This window comes from Anarrhichthys ocellatus, unplaced genomic scaffold (assembly GCF_004355925.1).
Source record: "Anarrhichthys ocellatus isolate YVR2014 unplaced genomic scaffold, GSC_Weel_1.0 scaffold4, whole genome shotgun sequence".
In the NCBI taxonomy this organism is placed as follows: Eukaryota; Metazoa; Chordata; class Actinopteri; order Perciformes; family Anarhichadidae; genus Anarrhichthys; species Anarrhichthys ocellatus.
Window position 1 is genome coordinate 14,732,478 of NW_022280034.1, and position 21,957 is coordinate 14,754,434.

At 42.5% G+C, this 21,957-nt stretch overlaps 1 protein-coding gene across 1 annotated transcript; it reads left to right on the forward strand.

Moving 5' to 3' along the window:
* Positions 1 to 2,747: 2,747 nt before the first annotated feature.
* frmpd2 (FERM and PDZ domain containing 2) lies at positions 2,748 to 20,787 on the forward strand. Its single transcript, XM_031843999.1, has 30 exons — positions 2,748 to 2,812; positions 4,409 to 4,530; positions 4,722 to 4,885; positions 5,311 to 5,376; positions 5,482 to 5,661; positions 5,819 to 5,894; positions 6,375 to 6,462; positions 6,790 to 6,928; positions 7,041 to 7,112; positions 7,259 to 7,433; positions 7,672 to 7,804; positions 7,903 to 8,041; positions 8,237 to 8,389; positions 8,499 to 8,684; positions 8,799 to 8,958; positions 9,106 to 9,298; positions 9,465 to 9,565; positions 9,674 to 9,754; positions 10,336 to 10,443; positions 10,799 to 10,915; positions 11,930 to 12,111; positions 12,410 to 12,508; positions 12,889 to 12,982; positions 13,310 to 13,395; positions 13,928 to 14,123; positions 16,168 to 16,382; positions 18,561 to 18,627; positions 19,311 to 19,496; positions 19,870 to 19,961; positions 20,722 to 20,787. Exons 2-28 carry the CDS (start codon positions 4,410 to 4,412, stop codon positions 19,346 to 19,348), a joined length of 3,429 nt encoding a protein of 1,142 aa, XP_031699859.1. The 5' UTR covers positions 2,748 to 2,812; position 4,409; the 3' UTR covers positions 19,349 to 19,496; positions 19,870 to 19,961; positions 20,722 to 20,787.
* The last annotated feature ends 1,170 nt before the right edge of the window (positions 20,788 to 21,957 follow it).

The following is a 21,957-nucleotide window of genomic DNA, read 5'->3' on the forward strand; positions in this document are numbered from 1 at the left end:
GGGGGGGGGGGGGGGGGGGGGCGGGGGGGGGGTGGGAGGGGGGGGGGGGGGGGCGGGCGGAGAAAAACAGCTCTTTAATCTCTTATTTCCTCCGGATACTCTCCCGTTTCCCCTCACACTAGCAGGCCAGGGTCATCGCAAAATACCCGTGTAGCTTCAACGTAACCTAATCTTTGATCTTCCGCGACACGAGCGGTTTCTGCCATTTCATAGCAGCGTCGTCGAAACCTTGCGACGTTCCCTCGGCTGCACAATGAGGACCAGGGGGACGTTCAACACCGCCTGTGCGTTCCCGGCAGCCGCCGCTGGAAAGCGGAAGCGACGGTTTCGCAACGTTTTGTAATGACACGGCAAACGGCGAAGATTTTTGCTATTTTACACATATTGGTGGGTTTAAAAAAAAGGATTAAAAATGCATCCATAAATACATAAATGCAAACGTTTAATAAACGAGTTTGTACCAGGGATTACATTTAAGATACCGTGTATATTTTTTCTATTTGCTGTTAACAGTTAATGTTACAAAATAAAGTCGACTGAACTCCAATTTGTATATGCATTCATTTGAATAAGTTATAGGTTGGCTAATGCAGCCTGCAACTTGGAGTGCCCAATTGTATTTGCTAGATTCAGTTGCCAGTATATAAGGTATCCTACAATTGTAAATTAAGTAATTCTACCTTCATGAGGTTTTAACATTTACAACTTTATGTACTTGAAGTGCTGTACTTGGCCTAAATACAACTTAGATATTTATTTATACTACATACTATACTATCTACGCCATAGACTGTATTTATGCTTATCTGGCTGCTGTAGTAACTAGTTAGTTTTCAGAACATTTGAAACGATTATCATTTGCAATGCATTATCGGCATTATCTAAGAAGGAAATACTTGTAATGGAGTATGGTGTCTGCCTGAAACGTCATAGGCCTACCTCAATCATTTAAAATCAGATTTTAATTTAATCAAAGATGTCCTTTTAATGATTTTCCATACCAGTTTTTGAGAATTGACCACTGTGGAGAATTTCAGTATTAGAAACGCATTATTAGTAGGATTAAATAACACCCCAAGTGGTGAGTAGAAGTGTCACAATAATAAATATGTTAGTCACAATATGTTTCCATATGGAATGTATTATATGTTTACAATATTCTTACTTATAGAGGATATTATATGTTACAGTATATTAACTCATTGAATGTATTAAATCATAGTCACTAAAGGTATTAAAAACACTGTATGAATAGTTTTGAGGGTCAGAAAGAGATCATTTTGAGTGAGGCATTTTTAGAGGTGCAGCAGACAGCAGAGGGATGGACAACTGACCAGCAGGTCAGAGAGGAGGAGTTCAGGATGTTTGCCACAAAGGATCGATCCAGGGAGGGGACAGGATTCAAATGGAGCCAATCACTAATCGACCATTCAGACGTTTTAGGACAGTTCGGACACTTTCCGACGGTCAGGGAATATAAAAGACAACGTTCTAGAGAGCATTCCTCAGACCACTTCCGCTCTCGTTTTTCAGAACCTGAATTCAGACCTGTGAGTGAGATGCGTGCATGTGGTCTCTGTTCTCGAGAACATTACTATTGATAGTTAATTCAGTTTGTAAGTGAACTTTGTGTAGTACATTAAATATTGTTTTTAATTTTGAACCGGATCCAGCTCATTTTTCTGATGCGCGTGCGCAGGAAGAAGGTCGCAGCAGAAAAGTACCTGCGGCCTGCAGGCTCTCTCATCCTTTGTTTTAAACCTCAACAACTGCGATGGGCATACTAGAGTTAGTGTGTTTAACTATTATTATAGGTGTCACATTTATACATCTAGCTGCACATGCAAGCATCACTTTGACCTTCTGCCACAGGTCACATGTGTTTATTATTCCTCGGGCTGTAAAGGACATAGAGTAAGTTAAATTACTCTCTTGATGATGTGGCTGACGATGAAGTGGTGGGTCAGCGTGTACTATGCGGCCTACAGATATGTGGACAAGAAAATACCATCAAACTGCAAATAGTTTGCACACTAAACAGCAGGAGAGCATGAACAGCACCTCTCAGAGGCCCTCGGTACTGCAATGTTTGTATGTCATAAGACTTTATACTCCTGACCTAGTGAAACTCACCTATGAATTCAAATGTGTTACTTGTTACATCAAACCTATATATCCTTCAGAATAGTGCTTTTACCATTGATACTTTGTCACATTTGATATTTAATACCTCACTTATGTAGATCAAATGTTTGAATAGAGTATTTCTACATTAGATTTTTTTCTCTTTTACTAAGTAACATTTCAATCACAGAAGAAAGGTTACATAAGCCGTGAAATCTGGTTATTCTCCAAGGGCTGCTGTATTAGTTAATCAATTTAATCTATGTAAGGTGCTAATAGAAAGTGGGACAATTACTGTGTCACTAGTGGTTGAAACATCAGATTAACACAATGGATTGGTCCATTGCTGCCCCATCTGCCGTTCCCTCGCCCTGCAAATCCAATTATGTTCTTACGTCCCCCGGTCTAAAAATAGTTGAAAATGAAGCGGAACGCAGAAACAACACGTCATTAGTTGTCAGCAAATGACGTTACGGAGCTGATGTGTCCTTTGCATGGAGACAATTGATCTGTCGTGAGGAAATGACCGTGTGTGACGAGCTGCCATGACAGACAGCAGCACCGGGTCGAAGGAGCGGTGGGTGGAATGGCAGCAGGGGATGCATGAGAGGAAGAAGGATTAGGTCCAAGAGTGGCTGATGTCTGAAGGAATTTAAGAAGAGTCTTTCCAGATACCGGATGAAATAAGGTACACTGCGTGATGTGTCAAAACCAAGTTGTAATGTTTTTTAGTCAGAGCGTTTAGTCATCTAACCACCTGTAGGCCTAAGAATGTGTGATTGCACACACAGTGGTGGCATGGGGCATGAGGTGCAGCATTCTTTATATATCCTGCTGCTGTGACAACACAATTCCCATATGGGATTGAGAAGTCCTCTGCCAGATTTATCGAGGATAAATCAAGGCAACAAACAGCAGAAAGCAACACTGAAACCTGGTCAATAACACGCGCACAAAAGTGGCATAATCAGTTGATTGTGTGTGATTAGATTCAAATTCTGGTCATTTTTCACACAAGACATGTCACAGTAGCAAAAGCACTGAGGTAAATCACAAAAGGAATGGTGTCTGAATTCCATTTAGCTGCTTCGGTTTTCAGGGTATAGTGCATCGCTGGCCCACTGTCACACCGTCACAACGTGCGTATTCCTACAGAGAACAGAAACAGTGTTAATGTTAATAGCAACACGTGCTTTTCCAGCTATGATGAGTCAAAATGTCTGCTGTGAAGAAAGGCCATCACCGATTGCTGCCGACAAGGTTGTCTGGGTGAATCAAAAGTACACCGGATTATCAGAGCACAGTTAAAGTAGTACATTTAATGAAGTAATTCATTAAATCATTAAAATAAATGAAAGCAGTAAAGTCATCAGTAAATAAAAGAATAAAAAAACAAAAAAATACAAGAAAACGATAAAGATTCCTCCATTATCTGGTATCCTCTAATATAAGGAGGAATAAGATGATTATAATGAGATCCTTTCAGGAGGCGACATCCAGATGTTAATCTGATTGTAAAACAATTAATGACAACTCGCAGGTTACCGTGGTTGCCGAGAACCATGCTAATACTTCTGAGTGATTTGTTAATCTGTTCGGACTTCCTCCTGTGTTGTGCCATAAGTGATCCCACAGGCTCAACAGAACAGACTGAACCTGTACAAGTTGAATCAAAAAAAAAAAACACTGATTTGACAAAGAAAACAAAAATCACACAAAGTAATGTGATTTGTCTCAAGCTTTGAAACTACAGCTTCCTGTAATCTTCTAGTCATTAATCTGGTAAAACAAAAAGGGATCTGTTGCTGTCCATTCTGCGTGTTCGGTCTTGTTTTTGTCAGTAGATAAAACCTAGATGTGGTCAGTAGAGATTGTTATATTCTGAGCATGAAAGCAAAAAAAAAAAACTGTTGGGATTGTTTTCCAATTAGATCTAAATCCTCTCAACCTTAAGCTTGTCCGTCTCAAAGTCTGACCTCCGACATCTTAATGTTAATTGTGTCAGTCGTACTTAGTGACCGGATTCTAGCTCGTGAGGACGTTCAGCCTGTTTGGTAAGAAATGACACAACTCCTCCTGTAATGTACCGTGTTGTGGTATACAGCAGTGTTAATCCAGGTAACAGGTATTACTTATTAAAAAAACGATTGCATTTTAATGTAGATAAATAATTCAACTCATGTGCGGTGCAGAAACACATACCTATCTCCCACACGTAATACAGCAGTACAGTCTTTCGACCTGCAGCCTTGTGTGTGTCTCTGTTGTGTGTGTGTCCCAGCAGAATGGGTACATTTGTGACCCTGGCAGAAGTGTTGGAGGGCCGGGGTTCCAATCTGGATGAGGATGAGGTCTGGTGTCTGCTGCTCGCCACCACTGAGGCCTTACTGGCCATTTCCAAAAAAGGTAACCGCTCATGCAGTTCCCATTTCCTCCAAAATCCACCTGTCTCAGTGCACAGGGGCTCTCTTCTCAGGCAGCATTCAAGAGCACCCAAACAGTCTGAGGTTGAAACACTGCGAAACAGCACAGCAGAAAGACAAAGAAACTCTATGAGTTAGTAAATGTTACCGGTTTGTGCCGTGCTTTCTGTTCAGGTTCGGGCAACATGTGCAGTGTGCTGAGCCCAGGCTCGGTGCTGCTGTCAGCCAATGGGAGTCTGGCCTTCAAGAGCTGTGCCCGATACGAAGACGTGGCCTCCTTCACAGCTCCTGAGGTCCAGCAGGGTCAGGCTGCCTCCACCAGGACTACAGCCGAAAAGGTTTGTATGTTAAATCTGAGGGGTCATTACATTTATTTATGGGATAGGGAAGGATTCAAAACTTGCAATCTTTCTCTTTAAATGTCACTGCTGAGACACGTGGAGAAGATGCTTTGTTTTAGGACACAAGTTAAAATATTTGAGCACCAGACCATCGTGAAATAAGAAGAAATCCATATAACTTGTTATTTTTATTTAGCCTACAGTATCCTTGAATTGGAGTAATATCCCATGTATATCCATTTTTAATTGTCCAAAAATTGTGTGTGAAGGTAACTTCACTAACAATCAGTTAATTGTTAGTGAAGGTAACTTCACTAACAATCAGTTAATTGCACGAGCTCCGCACATAAAGTAACACACTTTTAGTACCGTTTGAGCAGAAATTGACGTCTGAATCCTTTCCTTGTTCCCGCTCTCCTCAGATGGTTGTGTACTCACTGGGGATGACTCTTTATTGGTGTGTCGATTATCATCTACCTCAAAACCAGGTACACTTTTCCTCCCTCTTTTATCTCTCGCTCCAACTCATTTCTCACATCGTTCTTAGCGCTCGTGGTATATCAGCCATTTTGCTGTCACTTGTTTCCTCCCAGCTGGTCCAGCTGAGCACAGAGCTGGAGGCTTTGCTGCTCAGCATGTGCGAGGACATGGTGGTCAGGCGGACCGACCTGCTGACGGTGCTGGAGACCTGCGAGCTCCACCACAGGGCCTTAATGCTGCCTCCTGCCGATCGGCTCGTCAGGCAGCTGGTAGAGGATGTCTACAGAAACTCGGTGAGTGGGCGGATGAGGGAATTGTGTTGGTTTGGTTTCAGCTCCTCAGGGGAGGAGGAGGTCATGTTTGTTTTTGAGAGGTTTTATTTTTGTTGAGCCTACTGATTGCACCAACCCTGTGCTTGTTTCCTTGACCTGGACAGTGATGTCTTTGCAGATTGATCACGTGTCCATGGCTGAAAATGGATCCCGACTAACAGACCGCAGTCAAATGATCAGGGACAGATTACACAGTAAGAAACCGAGCCCGTCTGTCAGATTTAAAGTCCAACGGAAGTGAAATTGCTTTTCTGTCGTCTGCAGCATTCACATATCTGCTCTGTAAACCACTTTGTCCTTTGTTCTTCTTTGAGAAAGAAATCAGAAACCAAAGAGGAGAATACTACCCACGTTAACTTTCCTGTTAAAGTCTCCTTCTTATATAACTTAGAGAACATGAACACACGACTTTTGTCCTGCACCTTAGCTTGTTGAACGACAAAAAGGGGATGACTGAATGTGATTTCACTTTAAAGCAATAGTTCAGCATTTTAGGAAATATGCTTATATTCACTATTATTGCAAAGTTAGATGAGAAGATTGATACCAATCTCAGACAGGAAGGTTGTAACAATCTTCTTATCTAACTCTAAAATGCTCCATCTTAATTGTGAAAGCCATGATATTGGTATGTGGACAACATGCTAAGTATTGCATACCAATTTGTTTTTCAGGAAACTCTTTTAGTAACTCAACATGGATGCTGAACAGGAAGATTTCTAGAACATTCTCCGGAGCATCTTATCCATGCGAGCCATCAGGGTATGAAGCATTACACACATTATAACAGAGGTTTCATTTTAGCATAGAGGACATTGTCAGTGTCCCATTTAGAGGTTTAAGGCACAGTAAGAAAACACAGTATAAACATATGGTGTTTACCTCAAAACCAACCAAATTCAAGTTTGACATGTTGCTGCAATGATAAAAAGCAATATGAAAAAGTAAAAAGACAGTGCTGGGAAGATAAAACCCCCGGAGGAGAAGGAAAAGAAATGTGTGTGATGTTCAAGCCATCGTGTTCATCGTGTTCTAAGTGACAGATCTCGACTCCGATTAGACTGAGAATGGAAAACTAATTTTTGCCAGGATCCCCTCGGGAAGCCAACACAGGGAGAGTTACGGCAGCTGGCAGCAGCCCCTGTACATGGACGGTGGTCGCAGATCCATCTCAAGATCCCTCGCACGATTCGGATCCACGATGAGTCTCAACAACAAGAAAGTGAAGGTGAGCCGGGTTATCATATCATGTTACATAATATGATAGTAGTAATAACATAATATATCGTCACATGTTTCATCAAAACCTTGTTTTTTATATGATTCGTCCTCTGTTGCAGGACATGGGTCCTGAGTTTATTAGAATGTTAGATGAGCCGCTGGTTGTCTTGGAGCTGCCTGGATCCATTTTGGTGAGTTCTGGAAAACAGAGTCGCTGTTGAGAGTTTGGAGAGTTTGACAGTGGTGTGAAGGGGGCATCTGCATGGATCATTTCTCACCCTGAATCAGATTTTTTTAAAGTCTAATTCTGAAATAAATAATTTTCTCCCTTTTGTAGTCAAAGAAAGGGAAATCTCCAACCACTCAGAGAGAGCTGAGTGTGTTGATGCCAAACGGCCAGAGCATCCTGGTGAAGTGTGAGGTGAAATCCAGAGGAGGGGACGTCTTTGACATGATTGTGGCTCACTCCAACATGATGGAACATTTCTACTTTGGCCTTGCTTATATTGACGGTAAAGAGGTTTCAAGCGGATGAGTGAGGGAGTCTTTCTGAAGGGCTCTGTTTTTGTCTGATTGTAGCATGTTTGAAGCAGTTTATCTGAACACTTGAGCATTTTGAGGTTGTTTAGGTGGTGTCATTTGTTGATACGTTACATGCCCGTTGTCTGTGGTGTAGGTAGATCAGAAGTTATACATTATTTCTGACAATTCATGATTTTCTTTGTGTTCTTTTCCCTTTTCTCTGGTCAGATAATGAGTTTTTCTTTGTGGACAATGACACCAAGATTTCCAAAGTGGCTCCAGATAGCTGGAAGAAAGTGCCTACAACCACCTTTGTCCTTTTTTTCAGGGTCAAATTTTTTGTCAATGACATTTCTCTTTTGTAAGTATCGCTCTTTCTTGTGTTGCTACAAAGAAAAAGCTACAAACATGTGTCTCGTAAAGTCGAATCCTTTAAATGTGTGCGGCCTTCTCTATCAGGCACAAGCAGACCCGCCACCAGTATTACCTCCAGCTCCGGAGAGACCTTTTGGAGGACCGGCTGTCCTGCCATGAGGAGACAGCTCTGTACCTGGGAGCCCTGGCCCTGCAGATGGAGTGCGGAGACTGCATGCCGGAGGTTGTGCACCACGAATTTGAACAAAACATGTCAAATGAATCCAATAAAAATTAATATTTTAAAAGGTGCCACCAACTGAACAGCATTTTTAAACATTGACATATAATGTGAGTGTCTCTGCAATGGTGTGGTATAATTACTGGAAAGCAATGATCAAGTTTCTCTCAATGAAAGGTTTTGATCCATTGTGTGTAGGTGTACGGTAGAAACTACTATCGCCCCGACCAGTACGTCTCCAAGAGCGTGATGGAGAAACGCGCCTTGCCTCACATTCAGGGGGAGCTGCTACGACTTCACACCAACTACGCTCAGATGCTCCCCGACGAATCCGAGATCGAGTACCTCAAGGTGGGCAAATAGTCAAATTTCATTGTGGAAATTCACATCTAGTGGTACAACTATGAGTACCATTAATAACATATGAAGCACAGTTACCACTCTCTGTTTGTCCCTGAAGGTGTGTCATCAGTTGCCTGAATACGGCGTTTTGTTCCACCGCGTGATTCGCGAAAAAAAGCCTTTAGAAGGAGAGGTCATGCTGGGGGTTTGTGCCAAAGGAGTCATCGTCTTCGAGGTTAAAGATGGCTGCCGATCTACCGGTCAGACTTTCTACTGGAGGGAGGCAGCAACCATCTCCTCTAGTGTGAGTGGAGCGATGGGGATTTGATTGTTGCCAAAAAAAAATGTGGTTGGTAGTGACATTCGTTATTTTTCTGTGCGTGGTTTCCCTAAAAACCTTTCCTCCGTGTTCCTGCAGAGGCGTAAATTTGTGGTAGAGAGCCGTGTCAGCAAAAAGAAGCACATCTTTATCACAGAGAGATCGAAGATAGCCAAATATCTGTGTGACCTCTGTTCAGCCCAACACAAGTTCAACAATGAGATGAGCTCCCGCCAGCTCAGCCACAGCCTGGTCTCAGGTCAGTTTGCTGCACCGTGACAATTGCCGAAGCCAGCTTTTTGAGTTGTCGAACTCGCCGAGTGTTGTCGCCATTTTTCTGCGGATCTCAGAAGACATCGCTGGAAAGACTAACTAGCCCTTCCATGTTTGTTTTCTTTACCTCCAGAGGAGAACATCGTGCAGTACACTGCAGTGTGTCGCTCTCAGAGCAGCCGGCTCAAGTCCTTCTCCTGTTCGGAGACGCCACAGGATGACAGCGGACTGACCACGCCTCAGGACGGGTCCCTGAGCAAGCTGTGTGATGACGTCACAGCCGGGATCGAGGCGCGCATTAAACAGCAGCTCCTCAGTGAGCCGAGGTACTTAGTTATCTTGCAGCTCATGCTAATTTCAGTTCTTCTTCTGCTTATTCCAAACATACTTTGGCAGCACAACAAAAAAAAAGCACTTCCTGTTCTCGGAGGACAGAATTTCATAATGACTCCATCACTATTAACACATTGGTTTTCTGTGTTTCTTCTGCAGCACCTGCTCCAGCAGTCAGCGCAGCAGCACTGGTATGCGTTCCCCAGCCTGTTCTCAGAGGAGCGGATCCGAAGCCCCATCCAACTCCCCGGCAGCAAGAGGTACGGCCGAGCACACTGCTGGTTGTCTCTACCTGACGGCCTGCAAACACGATCAACAACGTCAATTCAACTTGTTCTTTACGTGCTACTCTGCTTTGTGTCTTACAGAAACCCCAACGAAACTTGGGTCATCGTCGGAGAGAGAAGTCATATGTGTTAACTTAAAGAAAGACCCAAAGCTTGGCCTGGGTAAGCTGATCACACAACAGAGAAGATTGATATGACCCCTCATAAATCAGTTTGTTAGGATGTTGATGCATGGACTAGTCCACCACTGGCGATTTGTTAATTGTTAACAGGGGGGGCGGACCCGGTTTGTTTCATTCACCGACTAGCGTCTCTCCATCCCATGAACAATGCAACAAGTCGTCCACTGCTTCAGCACCACGGACAGCGCCATGGATTTATCGAGACACTGCACAGTCAGAGCCCATAGATTCTAACTTGCACAAACCTCAGTCAGACAAAGGCTCAATGAGTCAGCCAGACTATACTTAAACGTTCAACTAAACTACCCCTTTGCCCCTGCACTCTCTCTGCTACTAGAGGATGGAGAGGGGGACGGCAGGTTTACAAGGCATTCATTTTGGTAATTTTGCTAACAAAGGGGACGACATCCCTTACATCCCTTACAATTATTTTCACAGTTAGATCATATAAACACTCTGACAGTAATTATGTGAAGTGATGAATGAGTCCAAATCTTACAGAAAAGCCGGTGGAGGGTTCTCTCTTTCCTCTCAACATATCTGTGGTTTGTGTTCATGCAGGTGTAGTGATAGTGGGAGAGGACACCGTGGGCCACTATGACTTGGGCATCTTTGTTGCTTCCATTGTGCCTGGTGGACCCGCCGATAAGGATGGACGCATCCGACCAGGTAAAGGATCACGTGGACATTTTTACCTCTTAACAACACTGTCTTCAATGTGTTAGTGAGGTTCCATGGTGGATACCTCATTTTGGTGCAGACCCCTCACATATGTTCAACTATCTGGATGATAGGCGTCTTTTGAAATCATCCAGCATCGTCCTCTGTTTTTAAGGAAATGAATGCAGGGAAATGTGTAGCGGGGGAAAGTGCTAAAGGAGGACGGAGAGGGAATGGGAGGTTGTCTGTTTGATAAGGTCACAGGCCTTTGGGGGTCACACGTGGGTTCAGAGGTGGTGGGGAGGTCTTCAGACTCCACTGATACTGGACACCGGCACCATTTCACCGTGACCTTTACCCGCAGGTGGTCGTCTGATCTCTCTGAACCACATCAGCATGGAGGGCGTCACCTTCAGCAAGGCAGCAGATGTGATGCAGAGCAGCCCCGAGGAGGTGCAGCTCATAATCTCACAGGCAAAAGGTGCTCTGTGTGTGTGTGTAATGATACTGTGGCTGTGACGCTTGCCCTCCTTTTGTTTGCGTGTAATGTTGGCGTTTTAGTAATTGGCCTATTCCACTAATGCACCTGTTCTGAATTACCAACGTGAGAATGATAATTATGTCCTTTCTCTTCTTTGTGCAGCATAGTGGCTTTTTTGTGGCATGCCTCCCTGGGTGTGTTGGGTTGCCCTCTATTGTTATATGCGATAATATGTAGAACATTTTAGTGTGTTTTCTAAAAATGTTACATCATCATCCCACTTGTTTGTCTTCGTGCAAAATGTCAGTTTTTGTTGACTCATCTTGCTCGCAGAGGTGTAAACAAATTCCATCCTCCAGCTCTCATCATACTGCCCAGTTAAAGCTTCAGACCCTTCTGATGTGAAACACACCATATTCCAAGTGTTCTCTCCGTCTGTCATCTCTTTACATTACAGATGCCAAAACAGCATATAACACAATGTTTTTGCTTATATCACAACCAATATAGTGGCACTATCCTGACAAAAATACATTTCAAATGTGCTTTTTTGCATTCTTGCCGGGAGTTAGATGAGAGGATTTACAATACTTTTGTTTCTTCATGTTTAATATGAAGCTAAGGCCAGCAGCAGCTTAGCATAAAGACAAAAACTAGGTGTAACAACTAGCTGTTTCCCCCCATCTTCAGTCCATATTGCTAAGCTATGCTTACTGGCTACTCGACTTCTTAAAGGGACAGTGTACCCTGTCAAGGGTGCTTGTTAGATGGTCAAATGGCTTTGGAAAAAAACCCATCCCCACACACACACACACCTTTTCGGTGCCTTATTACAAAGGAGGACAGTGTACAAAATCACCATTCCGACAGCGTATTTTCCACAATGACGACCATTTCATTGAACGCTTTCAGACAAAATGCACTGAGAAGAATAGTTAGCACCTCTTAACGTGTTTCAAAAACTTTAGTGTTTTGAGGTATACCATTAACTGACTCTGTTGATGTTATCCACAGTGGGCCTCAGTCCCAACAATGTGCACTCTCCTGTGTTGCGGCATTACGAGTCTCAGACCACAATAATGACGGACGTCCGATCGGGGGACGACAGCTTAGATGAGATTGTTTCGGCCATGATGACGCCGAAGACCGGCAACAGGCTTCACGTCCCCCGAGAAGGACGAGACCTCGGTGCACAGGTAGAATCATGGAGACAGTTTAGGTGTTTTTTGTGGCAGTGTCTTTATTTATAATCCTTAAAGGGTCATAGAGTAATCTCTAACTTATTAGACCCCATATAGGCAGAATTAATGTCAGCAATATGACTTACTGTACTTCCTACATAAGTCTTTGTCTTCATTTGGCGATGGTGATTTTGTACTTGTGACTGTAAATATCTGCCAATAATTTGTATGGATGAGATCAGTGGGTGAGTATGCAGTCGGACATACAGAGATACAGGACTGAAGTGAGTGTTTCTGTCTGTGTTGGTTTCAGGACAGCTGCTCTCTGTCCGTCCCTCTGAACTGTATGAGGCCTGAGGAGATCACTGTGGAGCTCGGAAAGATATCAGGAAGTCTGGGCATCAGCATCTCTGTAAGTTTATGAAACATGCGATTCGTAGAGAACTCACTCTGGGCTGAAATGGTTTATCCATGACATCGACAACATGTCAAATAGTACCAACAAAAAGGCAGAACACACAGGGGGGGAGGACAACTTTCTGTTTTCTGTAAAAAAATATACTGTATATACTGTAAATATCAGAAAATGAGCAGTCAGCCAGTGAAATAAGTACAGCAACTCATCTCCAGCAGTGGGTCACAAATCTACTGTACTCAGTCTGATTAACATGTGACAACATTACAGAGGGAGAGAAGTTGGTCCATGTTACCTCACTCACACGGATCACCGCAGCGTCATCAGTGTATCACAGATCTGTGTTCTAAATCAAAGTTTCATCGCTAACCATTCAGGGTGGTGTCAACACTAACCTTCCTAATGGAGGAATCTACATAAGAAGCCTTGTTCCGGAAGGGGCTGCTGAGAGAGACGGACGAGTACGTTCAGGTACAGCAGCTAAATGTCCACAAACTGCTTTATTAATGGTGTGTTTAATCCATTTATAGTCATGTGAAGCTTACCCAGCAAGGCCATTTGTTGATTCCTTTGAATTTGATAGTGAGAAAGCCTCTTCCCCAGAGCCATAACAGCTCCCAGAGAGCAAACAACACCGTGTCACTGAAATTCATCACTCATTAAGATTGGGAAATTTGGTGTGTACATTTTGGCATTCAGGTGATGATTTCAAGAGGTGAGGAGTAAATAATTAGGAGGAAGAGGAGAAAAAAATAATGAATCTGTTTGTTTATTTGTCTCAAACCTTCTCCGTTACAGGGGACAGACTGTTGGAGGTGGATGGGGTTAGCTTCCAGCGCTTCACCTACCGGCAGGCTGTGGAGCATCTGAGTAAAACTGGGGAGGTAAAGGAAGACATGTGACTCATGTTGTATTACGTCAGTGTGGGAATCCCATTAGAGACCAATGCTTATCTATATACGCTGATGATGATGATCGTTATCTCTACAAGATGGATTGGCACGAAAGTTTATGCGCACATTTACGGCTGTGAGACGCGCATTCATGTCCCAACAGGATAAATTGTAATCATATTGGCGATCCCTTCAGTTTCCTCTCTTCATCAGGTCCAAATTGTAATTGTCCAAAACTTTGGTTTCAGCTGTAATTGGAGTTTTGTGCTAATTAGCAAGTGTTAGCATGCTATCATTATACCTGCTAATGATAGCATTGTCATTGTGAGCCTGAGCTTGCCCCTTCTGACAAGACCTCTGGTTTAGCTGACTCACCCTTCTCAACCGAAATATATGCATCAAGCCCATTTTGTACTTTGCCACTTGGATACTTGCGACCTGACTTCTTTTTTAGAATCAGCTCCTGAGACGGGGCAGAAAGTTGTTGCAAGTGATTCTCATGTTTCCCTCTCCTCTTCTCTAGCTGGTAACCTTGGTTGTGGAGAAGGTGTCGACACACGTACCCAGGGTTTCTTTTGGCGAAGATACCATCAGTATTGTATCCAATCAGAGCATCAGCCCAGCCACCAGCCCACTGAGGATCAACAGCTGCTCGTCCGTCTGTACTGCTCCAAACGTGAGCTTTGTCCGGCCCAGGGACTACAGCTTCGTCACTGAAGGTAGGGGAACTCAGTTTAGATTTAAACCAATGGACTTTGACCTCACGTGCGCAATAGGTGCCTTAACAAACTAAGAAAGCCAGAGATCTCTTTCTGGGAGTTTGTCAGAAATATTTGCTGAGAGCATTTGGGGCTCTTGCCAACTTCCCATTATGAATGCAATTTTGCCAATAGATCGGTCTGCAGGTTCCCCCCAGTTCCTTCAAAAAAACCTAACACTACTGAGGAAGAGCCTGCGTGAGAAAGCCTGTTGACTCTAAGCTGTTTCGTGTTTTTAATAGCAATCACGCTAGTCTGGCTGCTTGAAGGTGAACCTTCACACACTTCCTTCTCTTCATCCTGATCTTCCTTACTGACTTTCCCCTTCTTATCCCCCTGGCCTCCTTTATCCTTTGGCCTGTCCTCCTATATATGTCACGTGTATCCTCTTTCCTCTTAACACAAGCAGGCAGATCACACATTTGTTTACATAATACAGAGTAATTATATGGTCTTAGCACACAACACAAGACGCGTGAGGCCAAAAAGGCCAACGTCTGATGACACCTAAACTGTCACAATGTCAATCCTAACCATTTTGGTTGTTGTGTTGTTGCGTATTAATTAATGTATGTATCTGTTACTGAAAAATATATCTGAATTAAAAAAGTTATATATCAATAATAAATTGATAATTGATTTTACTGTTGCCTTTCATCATGTCTACAGAATGATGAAGAGGACATGCAAGTAAAGATTTATTTATCATGAATGTGATTTTATTTTTAAATTTCTTGATATAACAAGCTTTGATTTCCTGTTTTGACAAAATAATGATTCCGTGATGAAGAGAATCTCTTTTGGCTATATCTTGAGTTGACCCACTCTTTTGGCTAACCAACCTTTGTCTCTTATGTGATAAAAAAAACAAAACTCCCTTACAGGCCAACTACTGCAAAAAGGCAGATTAAAGGAACAGAACGACATTTTGGGAAATACGTTTATTCGTGTTCTTTTTGACAGTTAACTGGAAAGATCAATACTACTTTTATATCTCTCTGATAAATATACGACTACAACCAACAGCTAGTTAGCTTTACTTAGCACCAAGACATGAAATGGGGGAGACAGCTAGCCTGGCTGTGTCAAAAGGTAACAAAATCTGCTCACCAACACCTCTAAAACTCACTTATTACATTACATCTCATTTGTTTAATCCACACAAAAACCTAAAGGTTGCAGTTTTGCGGGTTTTACCGGTTGGCTGATATTCTTTACTTTGAACAGAGCTAGCTGTCCCCTGTCTTTATGCTAACCAGCTACGGGCTCTACCTTAAATTTACTAGATAAATATGTGAGAGGTAATGATTTTGTAATATTAAGCAAGAAAGTGAATAAGAATATTTCCTCTATTGGTGTTAAAGGAGTGAAAGTCCCTAAATGTATTTAAAAAAAAAGAAAATAATGACATAGCGTCCTGCCTTCAAGCTAGTTCAGGCAGACAACTTGAGTCTGCTGAAATGTGCTTCTCATGGATGACATGGCAGCGTAAGCCATCAGTGCTCTGCTCTCTCTTTAGCTTCGTCATGCCTGCTGCTGGATTGCTCTCCCCAACACAAAGCTGGTAACTGCTGCAGTCACTTGTGACCATTGCTGCTGTTGTTCATAAGCGTTTCACAAGACCCACCTACCACCATGTAGCCTCCACCTGTTGGCTTCATTTCCCTGTGAAAAGTTAATATCGTTAATATCTTCCAACTCCCAGTTTTGGAGCATCTTTGTGGGGCGGGACAAGGTCCGCGAATAGACACTGAATATCAATTTTGCTTTTATTTTTGCATTTTAGTTTGATTTAAAGTTTAAATCGCGGCAAAATTGATTAAAATAAATATCATCTAATCAGCTTTTTTTCTTTCCATACCTCCACCTCTCCCGTCCACCTTCTCTTTCCTGTTCCCTTAAACTCCTGACCTCCATACACGTACACTGTTTGCCCTCCTCATTATCCTATAACTGCCTCCGTCCTCCATCCTCCGTCCTCCCAACCCCAAACCCAAACCCTCAGACAACACCCAGGAAGTGACGCTGACTAAGAGTGCCAACGGCCTGGGCTTCAGCTTCCTAATGTGCGAGCTGGATCCGCCAACTCGGGACTTTGGCAGCCTGGTCCGAATAAAGCAGCTTTTCCCCGGCCAGCCAGCCCAGCAGAGCGGCAGGATCCTGGAGGGAGACGTCCTGTTGGCAATCAATGGCCAGTCACTCAAGGAGCTGTCCTATTCAGTATGTGCAGATTTGAAATGAAGTCTATTCGTTTGTCCTTATTAATCAGAATTATTGCCATGGTATGATGAACATACAAGGAATTTGACATGACGGAAGGTGTATAACATTTAACAACAATCAACAACAATCAACAGTGCAAAGTAGAAACATTATAAAATTTACAGAAAAATATAAAATAAAGTAAAATATAAAATAAAGTGGAATATAAAATAAAGTGCACAAACGAACAGATAACAGGACTGTAAACAAGTGAGATCTAAGTGTAGTGTAGAAGTGTCAAGTGTATTAAAAGGTATGTGCAGGGGAGTGACCGGTAGGAAATTGTCCTGGGGATGACAGTCAGTGGGGGACCCGGGCTCTGTTAATGAGCCCGACTGCCGACGGGAAGAAACTGTTCATGTGTCGTGAGGTCTTGATCCTGATGGACCTCAGCCTCCTACCAGATGGAAGAGGCATGAACAATTTTTGTCCAGGGTGAGAGGGGTCGGCTACAATCTTTCTTGCTCGCTTCAGGGTTCTTGAAGTGAACAAGTCCTGGAGGGACGGCAGATTGCAGCCAGTCACCCTCTCGGCAGAGTGAATGATGCGCTGCAGCCTGCCCTTGTCCTTGGCAGTGGCTGCAGCGTACCAGACTGTGGTGGAGGAGCAGAGGATGGACTCAATGATGGCAGTGTAGAAGTGCACCTTCATTGTCTTTGGCAGGTTGAATTTCTTCAGCTGCCTCAGGAAGTACATCCTCTGCTGAGCCTTCTTTGTGATGGAGCTGATGTTAAGCTCCCACTTGAGGTCCTGGGATATGATGGAGCCCAGGAAGCAGAAGGACTCCACCGCGTCGACGGGGGAGTCACACAGGGTGATAGGGGCTGGTGGGGCTGCATTCTTCCGGAAATCCACAACCATCTCCATTGGCTTTAGAGCGTTGAGCTCTAAGTTGTTCAACCCGCACCAGGTCACCAGATGGTCAGTCTCCCACCTGTAAGCGGACTCATCCCCACCAGAGATGAGTCCAATGCGGGTGGTGTCATCCGCGAACTTCAGGAGCTTGACGGACTGGTGACTGAGGTGCAGCTAATCTCATTAGTAATCATTGATTGGCTTTTACATAATGGACTTTTCTTAAATTGACTTGTTATTATTTGCACGATGATGTATCAGTTTGACACATGACTGTAAAAGAGTTCAACTGAGTCGCTCATTTTATCAAATTAGATATTGTTGTCCCGCTCTAATATGACAGACATGATGCTGTTGCGGTGTATATATATATATAATTCATCAGTACATACATGGAAATATATCATTTCTACTTTTATCAACTATTGTGGGTTGTTTTGCTCTCATGATGGTTTAAATCTTGTTTTGAGCAAAATCTGAACATTGAGGAGATACTGATAGTGAACTTTTTAGCTATCACTTGGAATGAAGATGGTGTGTTTACTCAAGTACTGTACTTAAGTAGAAATCTGAGGTACATGTACATTTACTTGAGTATTTCCATTTTATTCTACTTCATACTTCTACATCTCAAAGGCAAATACTTTTTACTCCACTACATTTGTCGGACACATTAAGTTTCTTTTCAGATTGGAATTTTTGATTCCCCTCCATTCCAGTGAAAACCATGTATCTCCAGATTTTGGGATTTTGAATATGATTACTTTTCTGATCAACAGCAGGAGGATGTGTTGATAGAATTATCATACTTCTTAAGCTATGTAAACTATTTTAAAACTGTCTTGCATAAACTGGAAAATGCATCGTCACAAAGCTGAACACAGGGCTGTTTTCTGAGGCCTTGACTTTTTAGAAATACGAGGTCTGTTTAACAAGACAGCAAAGTTCTACTGGTCTTATAGACTACGATGCATTGCTGTAGATTAAACTACCCAACAGTATATAAAGTAGTTAATATTAACACAACCTTAAACATCTACAACAATAAAATATTGCTTTTAATGCAGAAGTAATATTAATCCAGAGGCATCAAAATAGTAAAACACTGACCGGGACCATTGAACTGCACAATGCCTTCTTTTACTTTGAATCATTTCGGTTAGTGCTGAATATACTAACATACTTTTACTTAATTAGGGATTTAAATGCGGGACTTGTACTTGTTATGGAGCATTTTCAAAGAGTGGTATTGCTGTTAACAGTTCTCTCTTCTGTCTGTAGAAGGTGCTAAAGCTGTTCAAGACTTCACCGCTTGAGGTTCGACTGACTCTCAGTCGGCCTGCTCCAGGTACACACACACACACACACACATTCAAACATGTGCATGTACACGCTGGCACCATGGGCGGATTATAAGATAATGGGCTTCTGGACACAGACACGCAAAAAGCCCCACCACATTTCCTACACAAGTAGGACACAATTACTTTTTAGTTGTTCAGCCTTTTTTTGTTGCTGTTTTGTGTCTCTTTTTGGTTGCTTTGCTCCTTTTCTTAGTTGTTGTGAGTCTCTTTCTGGTCATTTTGTGTCTCTGTAATTGTTTGGGTATTTTGTAGTTATTTGCAGTTATTTTTGTAGTTATCAATGGTTGTTTGGCCCCTTTTTGTAGCCGTTGTGAGTCTCTTTAGTCTCTCTTTGTGGTCATTCTGGTCCCTTTGAAGTTGTTTTGTGTCTCTTTGTAGTCATTTTGAGTCTCTTTGTAGTTGCTTTGTGTCTCTTTGAGGTCATTTGATGTCTCTTGGTAGTTATTTTGCTCCTGTTTGTCTTCTTATAGTCTCTTTGTTTCTTTTTGTGGTCGTTTTTTTGTTTCTTTTTCTTTTGAGTCTCTTTGAGTGACATTTTGGAGGTGAAGGCTAAGAGGGCCCCTCACACATTGGGCTGTTGGCCATGTGCCTGGTCAGCCTGTACAGTAATTTACCCACTGGCTAACAACCCACATCATTTCCTCACCCATTTGTCTGTTTTCTGCAGGGATCCTTCCTTCCATTGATCAGTTTACTGACACATGAGTGATGTCACAGTGTCATACAGCACCAGCATCCAGGGATGTTCAGAAGCAACACTGTGCTTCCTATTCAGTCAGGAAGTGGCGATGGAGACCGAGGAAAGAATGAACGATACGTGTGTTTGGATCAGTGCATTAAACGCTGCTGAAAGGTCAGTGATGTTCCGCAGTGTGACGCGACGTGATGTGATTTGACACAGCATGTTTTATTAATTGAGGGTTGTCATATCGTATTGTATTTTCACAAAGACTCTGGTTAGTCTGTCTAAATGGGCGCACGTTAGTTCAGAGGGAGAAACTGATGTTTTCAATCACCTCAAACACCGGAGCCGGGAAACTAAAATCAACTGAACCAATCATGAAACAACATAGCGCACTGTGATATCTTACACAACGTGCTGTGACATGACATAGTGCAACTCAGTGTGACATGACGGAACATGAGACGGTGCTTCACCGTGCTTGCTGTTTGCTTTGTCTTGAGCTTCTGACTAACAGTGAGGTTTTGTTTTCTCTGTTTTCCAGGCGCGCTGAAGAAACACTGACGTAGCAGGGGAGCGGAGAGTTTTTGAGGCCTTATGTGAATGGATTTGTAGAAGCAATAGTTAAATAAAAATGTGAGTAACTGGATAATTGGGGAGCCATGATGACATTATTAAGATTTTTAAATATGTGCATGTTTATTACCAGTGAAGTTGATATTTTGTGTCATAATGGCAAAATGTTTCCTGGAGATACCTATTGTGGGAACTACCACAGAGGAGGTTTTGAGTACTTTTCCAGATGTCCGTTCATTTCTGTTAATTTTCCAAATTTGATTTGTCAATTATATCCAAACATAAGCATTTTTGATTAAACACCCATGCACCATTTCAGGTCAAATAACCTCTGCTCATAACTGTGGTTTGATCTATAATTGCATGCTGTAAAAGCAACCTTAATCTGTTTTTACCAGTTCATCTCTGAACCAGAAGGTGGAAGCATAGTGCTAAAAATGACAACATTTGCCTTCTTTGTATGGCAAATGGCAATCACCAGTGCATTATATAACATTTAATTTATTATAAACGTATTGATTATATATAGTAAATTAAACAAAGTAAGTAAACGATATTTACCCAGATTTTTATTAAGACTCTCAAACTTATAAACACTAACAAAAGTAATGAAACTGTCAAACTGTATGGTGAAGAATGACGTATGTTGTGTTGAGTACATGTCTGCAATATTAATGCTTAAAATAAAAAAGTTAGCAGAGCCACAAAAATAAAAGCCTCTAATGCCAAAATATTAAGATCAGAGCCTCACGTCTCAATTAATTAACAGCATTTCTTGGAAACAAAGTAATAGTGTGATTTTTTTTTTTCTCCTTCATAGGAAGTCCAGAAGGGGCATTTTGTTGACGCTAAAGAAGAAGAAGACAACTAAAACCGATTGTAAAATAATTGTTGGTGTAAATGTTGTTGAGGACACAAAAAGTCCACAGATATGGAAAATATGTTGCATCTTTACCTGTGAAAGGTCCTTTCTCCACCATTAAAAGGAATTCACTTTTCTGTGTGTTGGCAACTTCTTCTGCTTTTGAGTCTCCTGGAGTTCATTAAGGCTCACATTATTATGTGTTCAGGTATACCATGAATACAAACACTCGTTTTCCCACGAAAAACAAAAGCCCTTAAACTGAGTCTGACCTGAATATGGATGATCCACCAACAACACAACTCATTTAGTATCTGGACGAACAGGGCAGTACACACACACACACACACACACACACACACACACCTCCCTGGGTGAGGAGCCAGTAATGGCCCCTCGTAAATAAGGGTTCCTATATTTCGGTGAAACCCAGTAGTGCATCTGGATCCCATCAGAGCTCGTGTTCCCTTTGCAAATGATCCCAAATGTTTCTAATTATGCCAGTGGAGTCGGCACGAGGCTGTATGAGCGCTTGTGTGTGTGTGTGTGTACGTAATCGCCCTGACGGACACGCACACCCATACACTGGCCTCTGTTTATTCATGAACAGGGTAACGGAGATGGACAGCGCGGTCTTGACCTCTGCAGCCTCTGCTTAGGTCACTGCACACGGCGATGACTGATGAGTGAAAGACGAGGCAGAGGTGGATTTTCTCCACCGGTCTCGTCTGCTGACATCGCCGTCTTCCTCTTGTGCTCAAGTAATTTCATGCAATCATGCAACCATATGTTGAGTATCTACAGTGAGAGAAAAGTTATTGGTCTAATCCACAGTAAAAAAATACCGTCAAATCATTTGCATTCATGCAGTTTACGTCTTGTAAGCCAAGGGTTCAGTATGCAAGACCTGCATCATGTTTAATACATGTTCGTTGTTTGAGTCGGAGGGTGTGGATGACCCTTTTCATCGTGCATTCAGCATACAAGCCGGGATTGTTCGCACTCGCATTGTGTTGTTATAACCTCATGGGTGCGTGACTGCACACACCAGGGTACATTTTATTAAGTGCTAACAGAGTATTATGAACTTTTTCTCTGGTACTTCACCATAGATTAATATGCTGGAATTGAGCCACCTTTAACAAAGCCAAGTGTTGTGTTGTACTGCAAAAACAAAAGGCATGATTTTTTTTT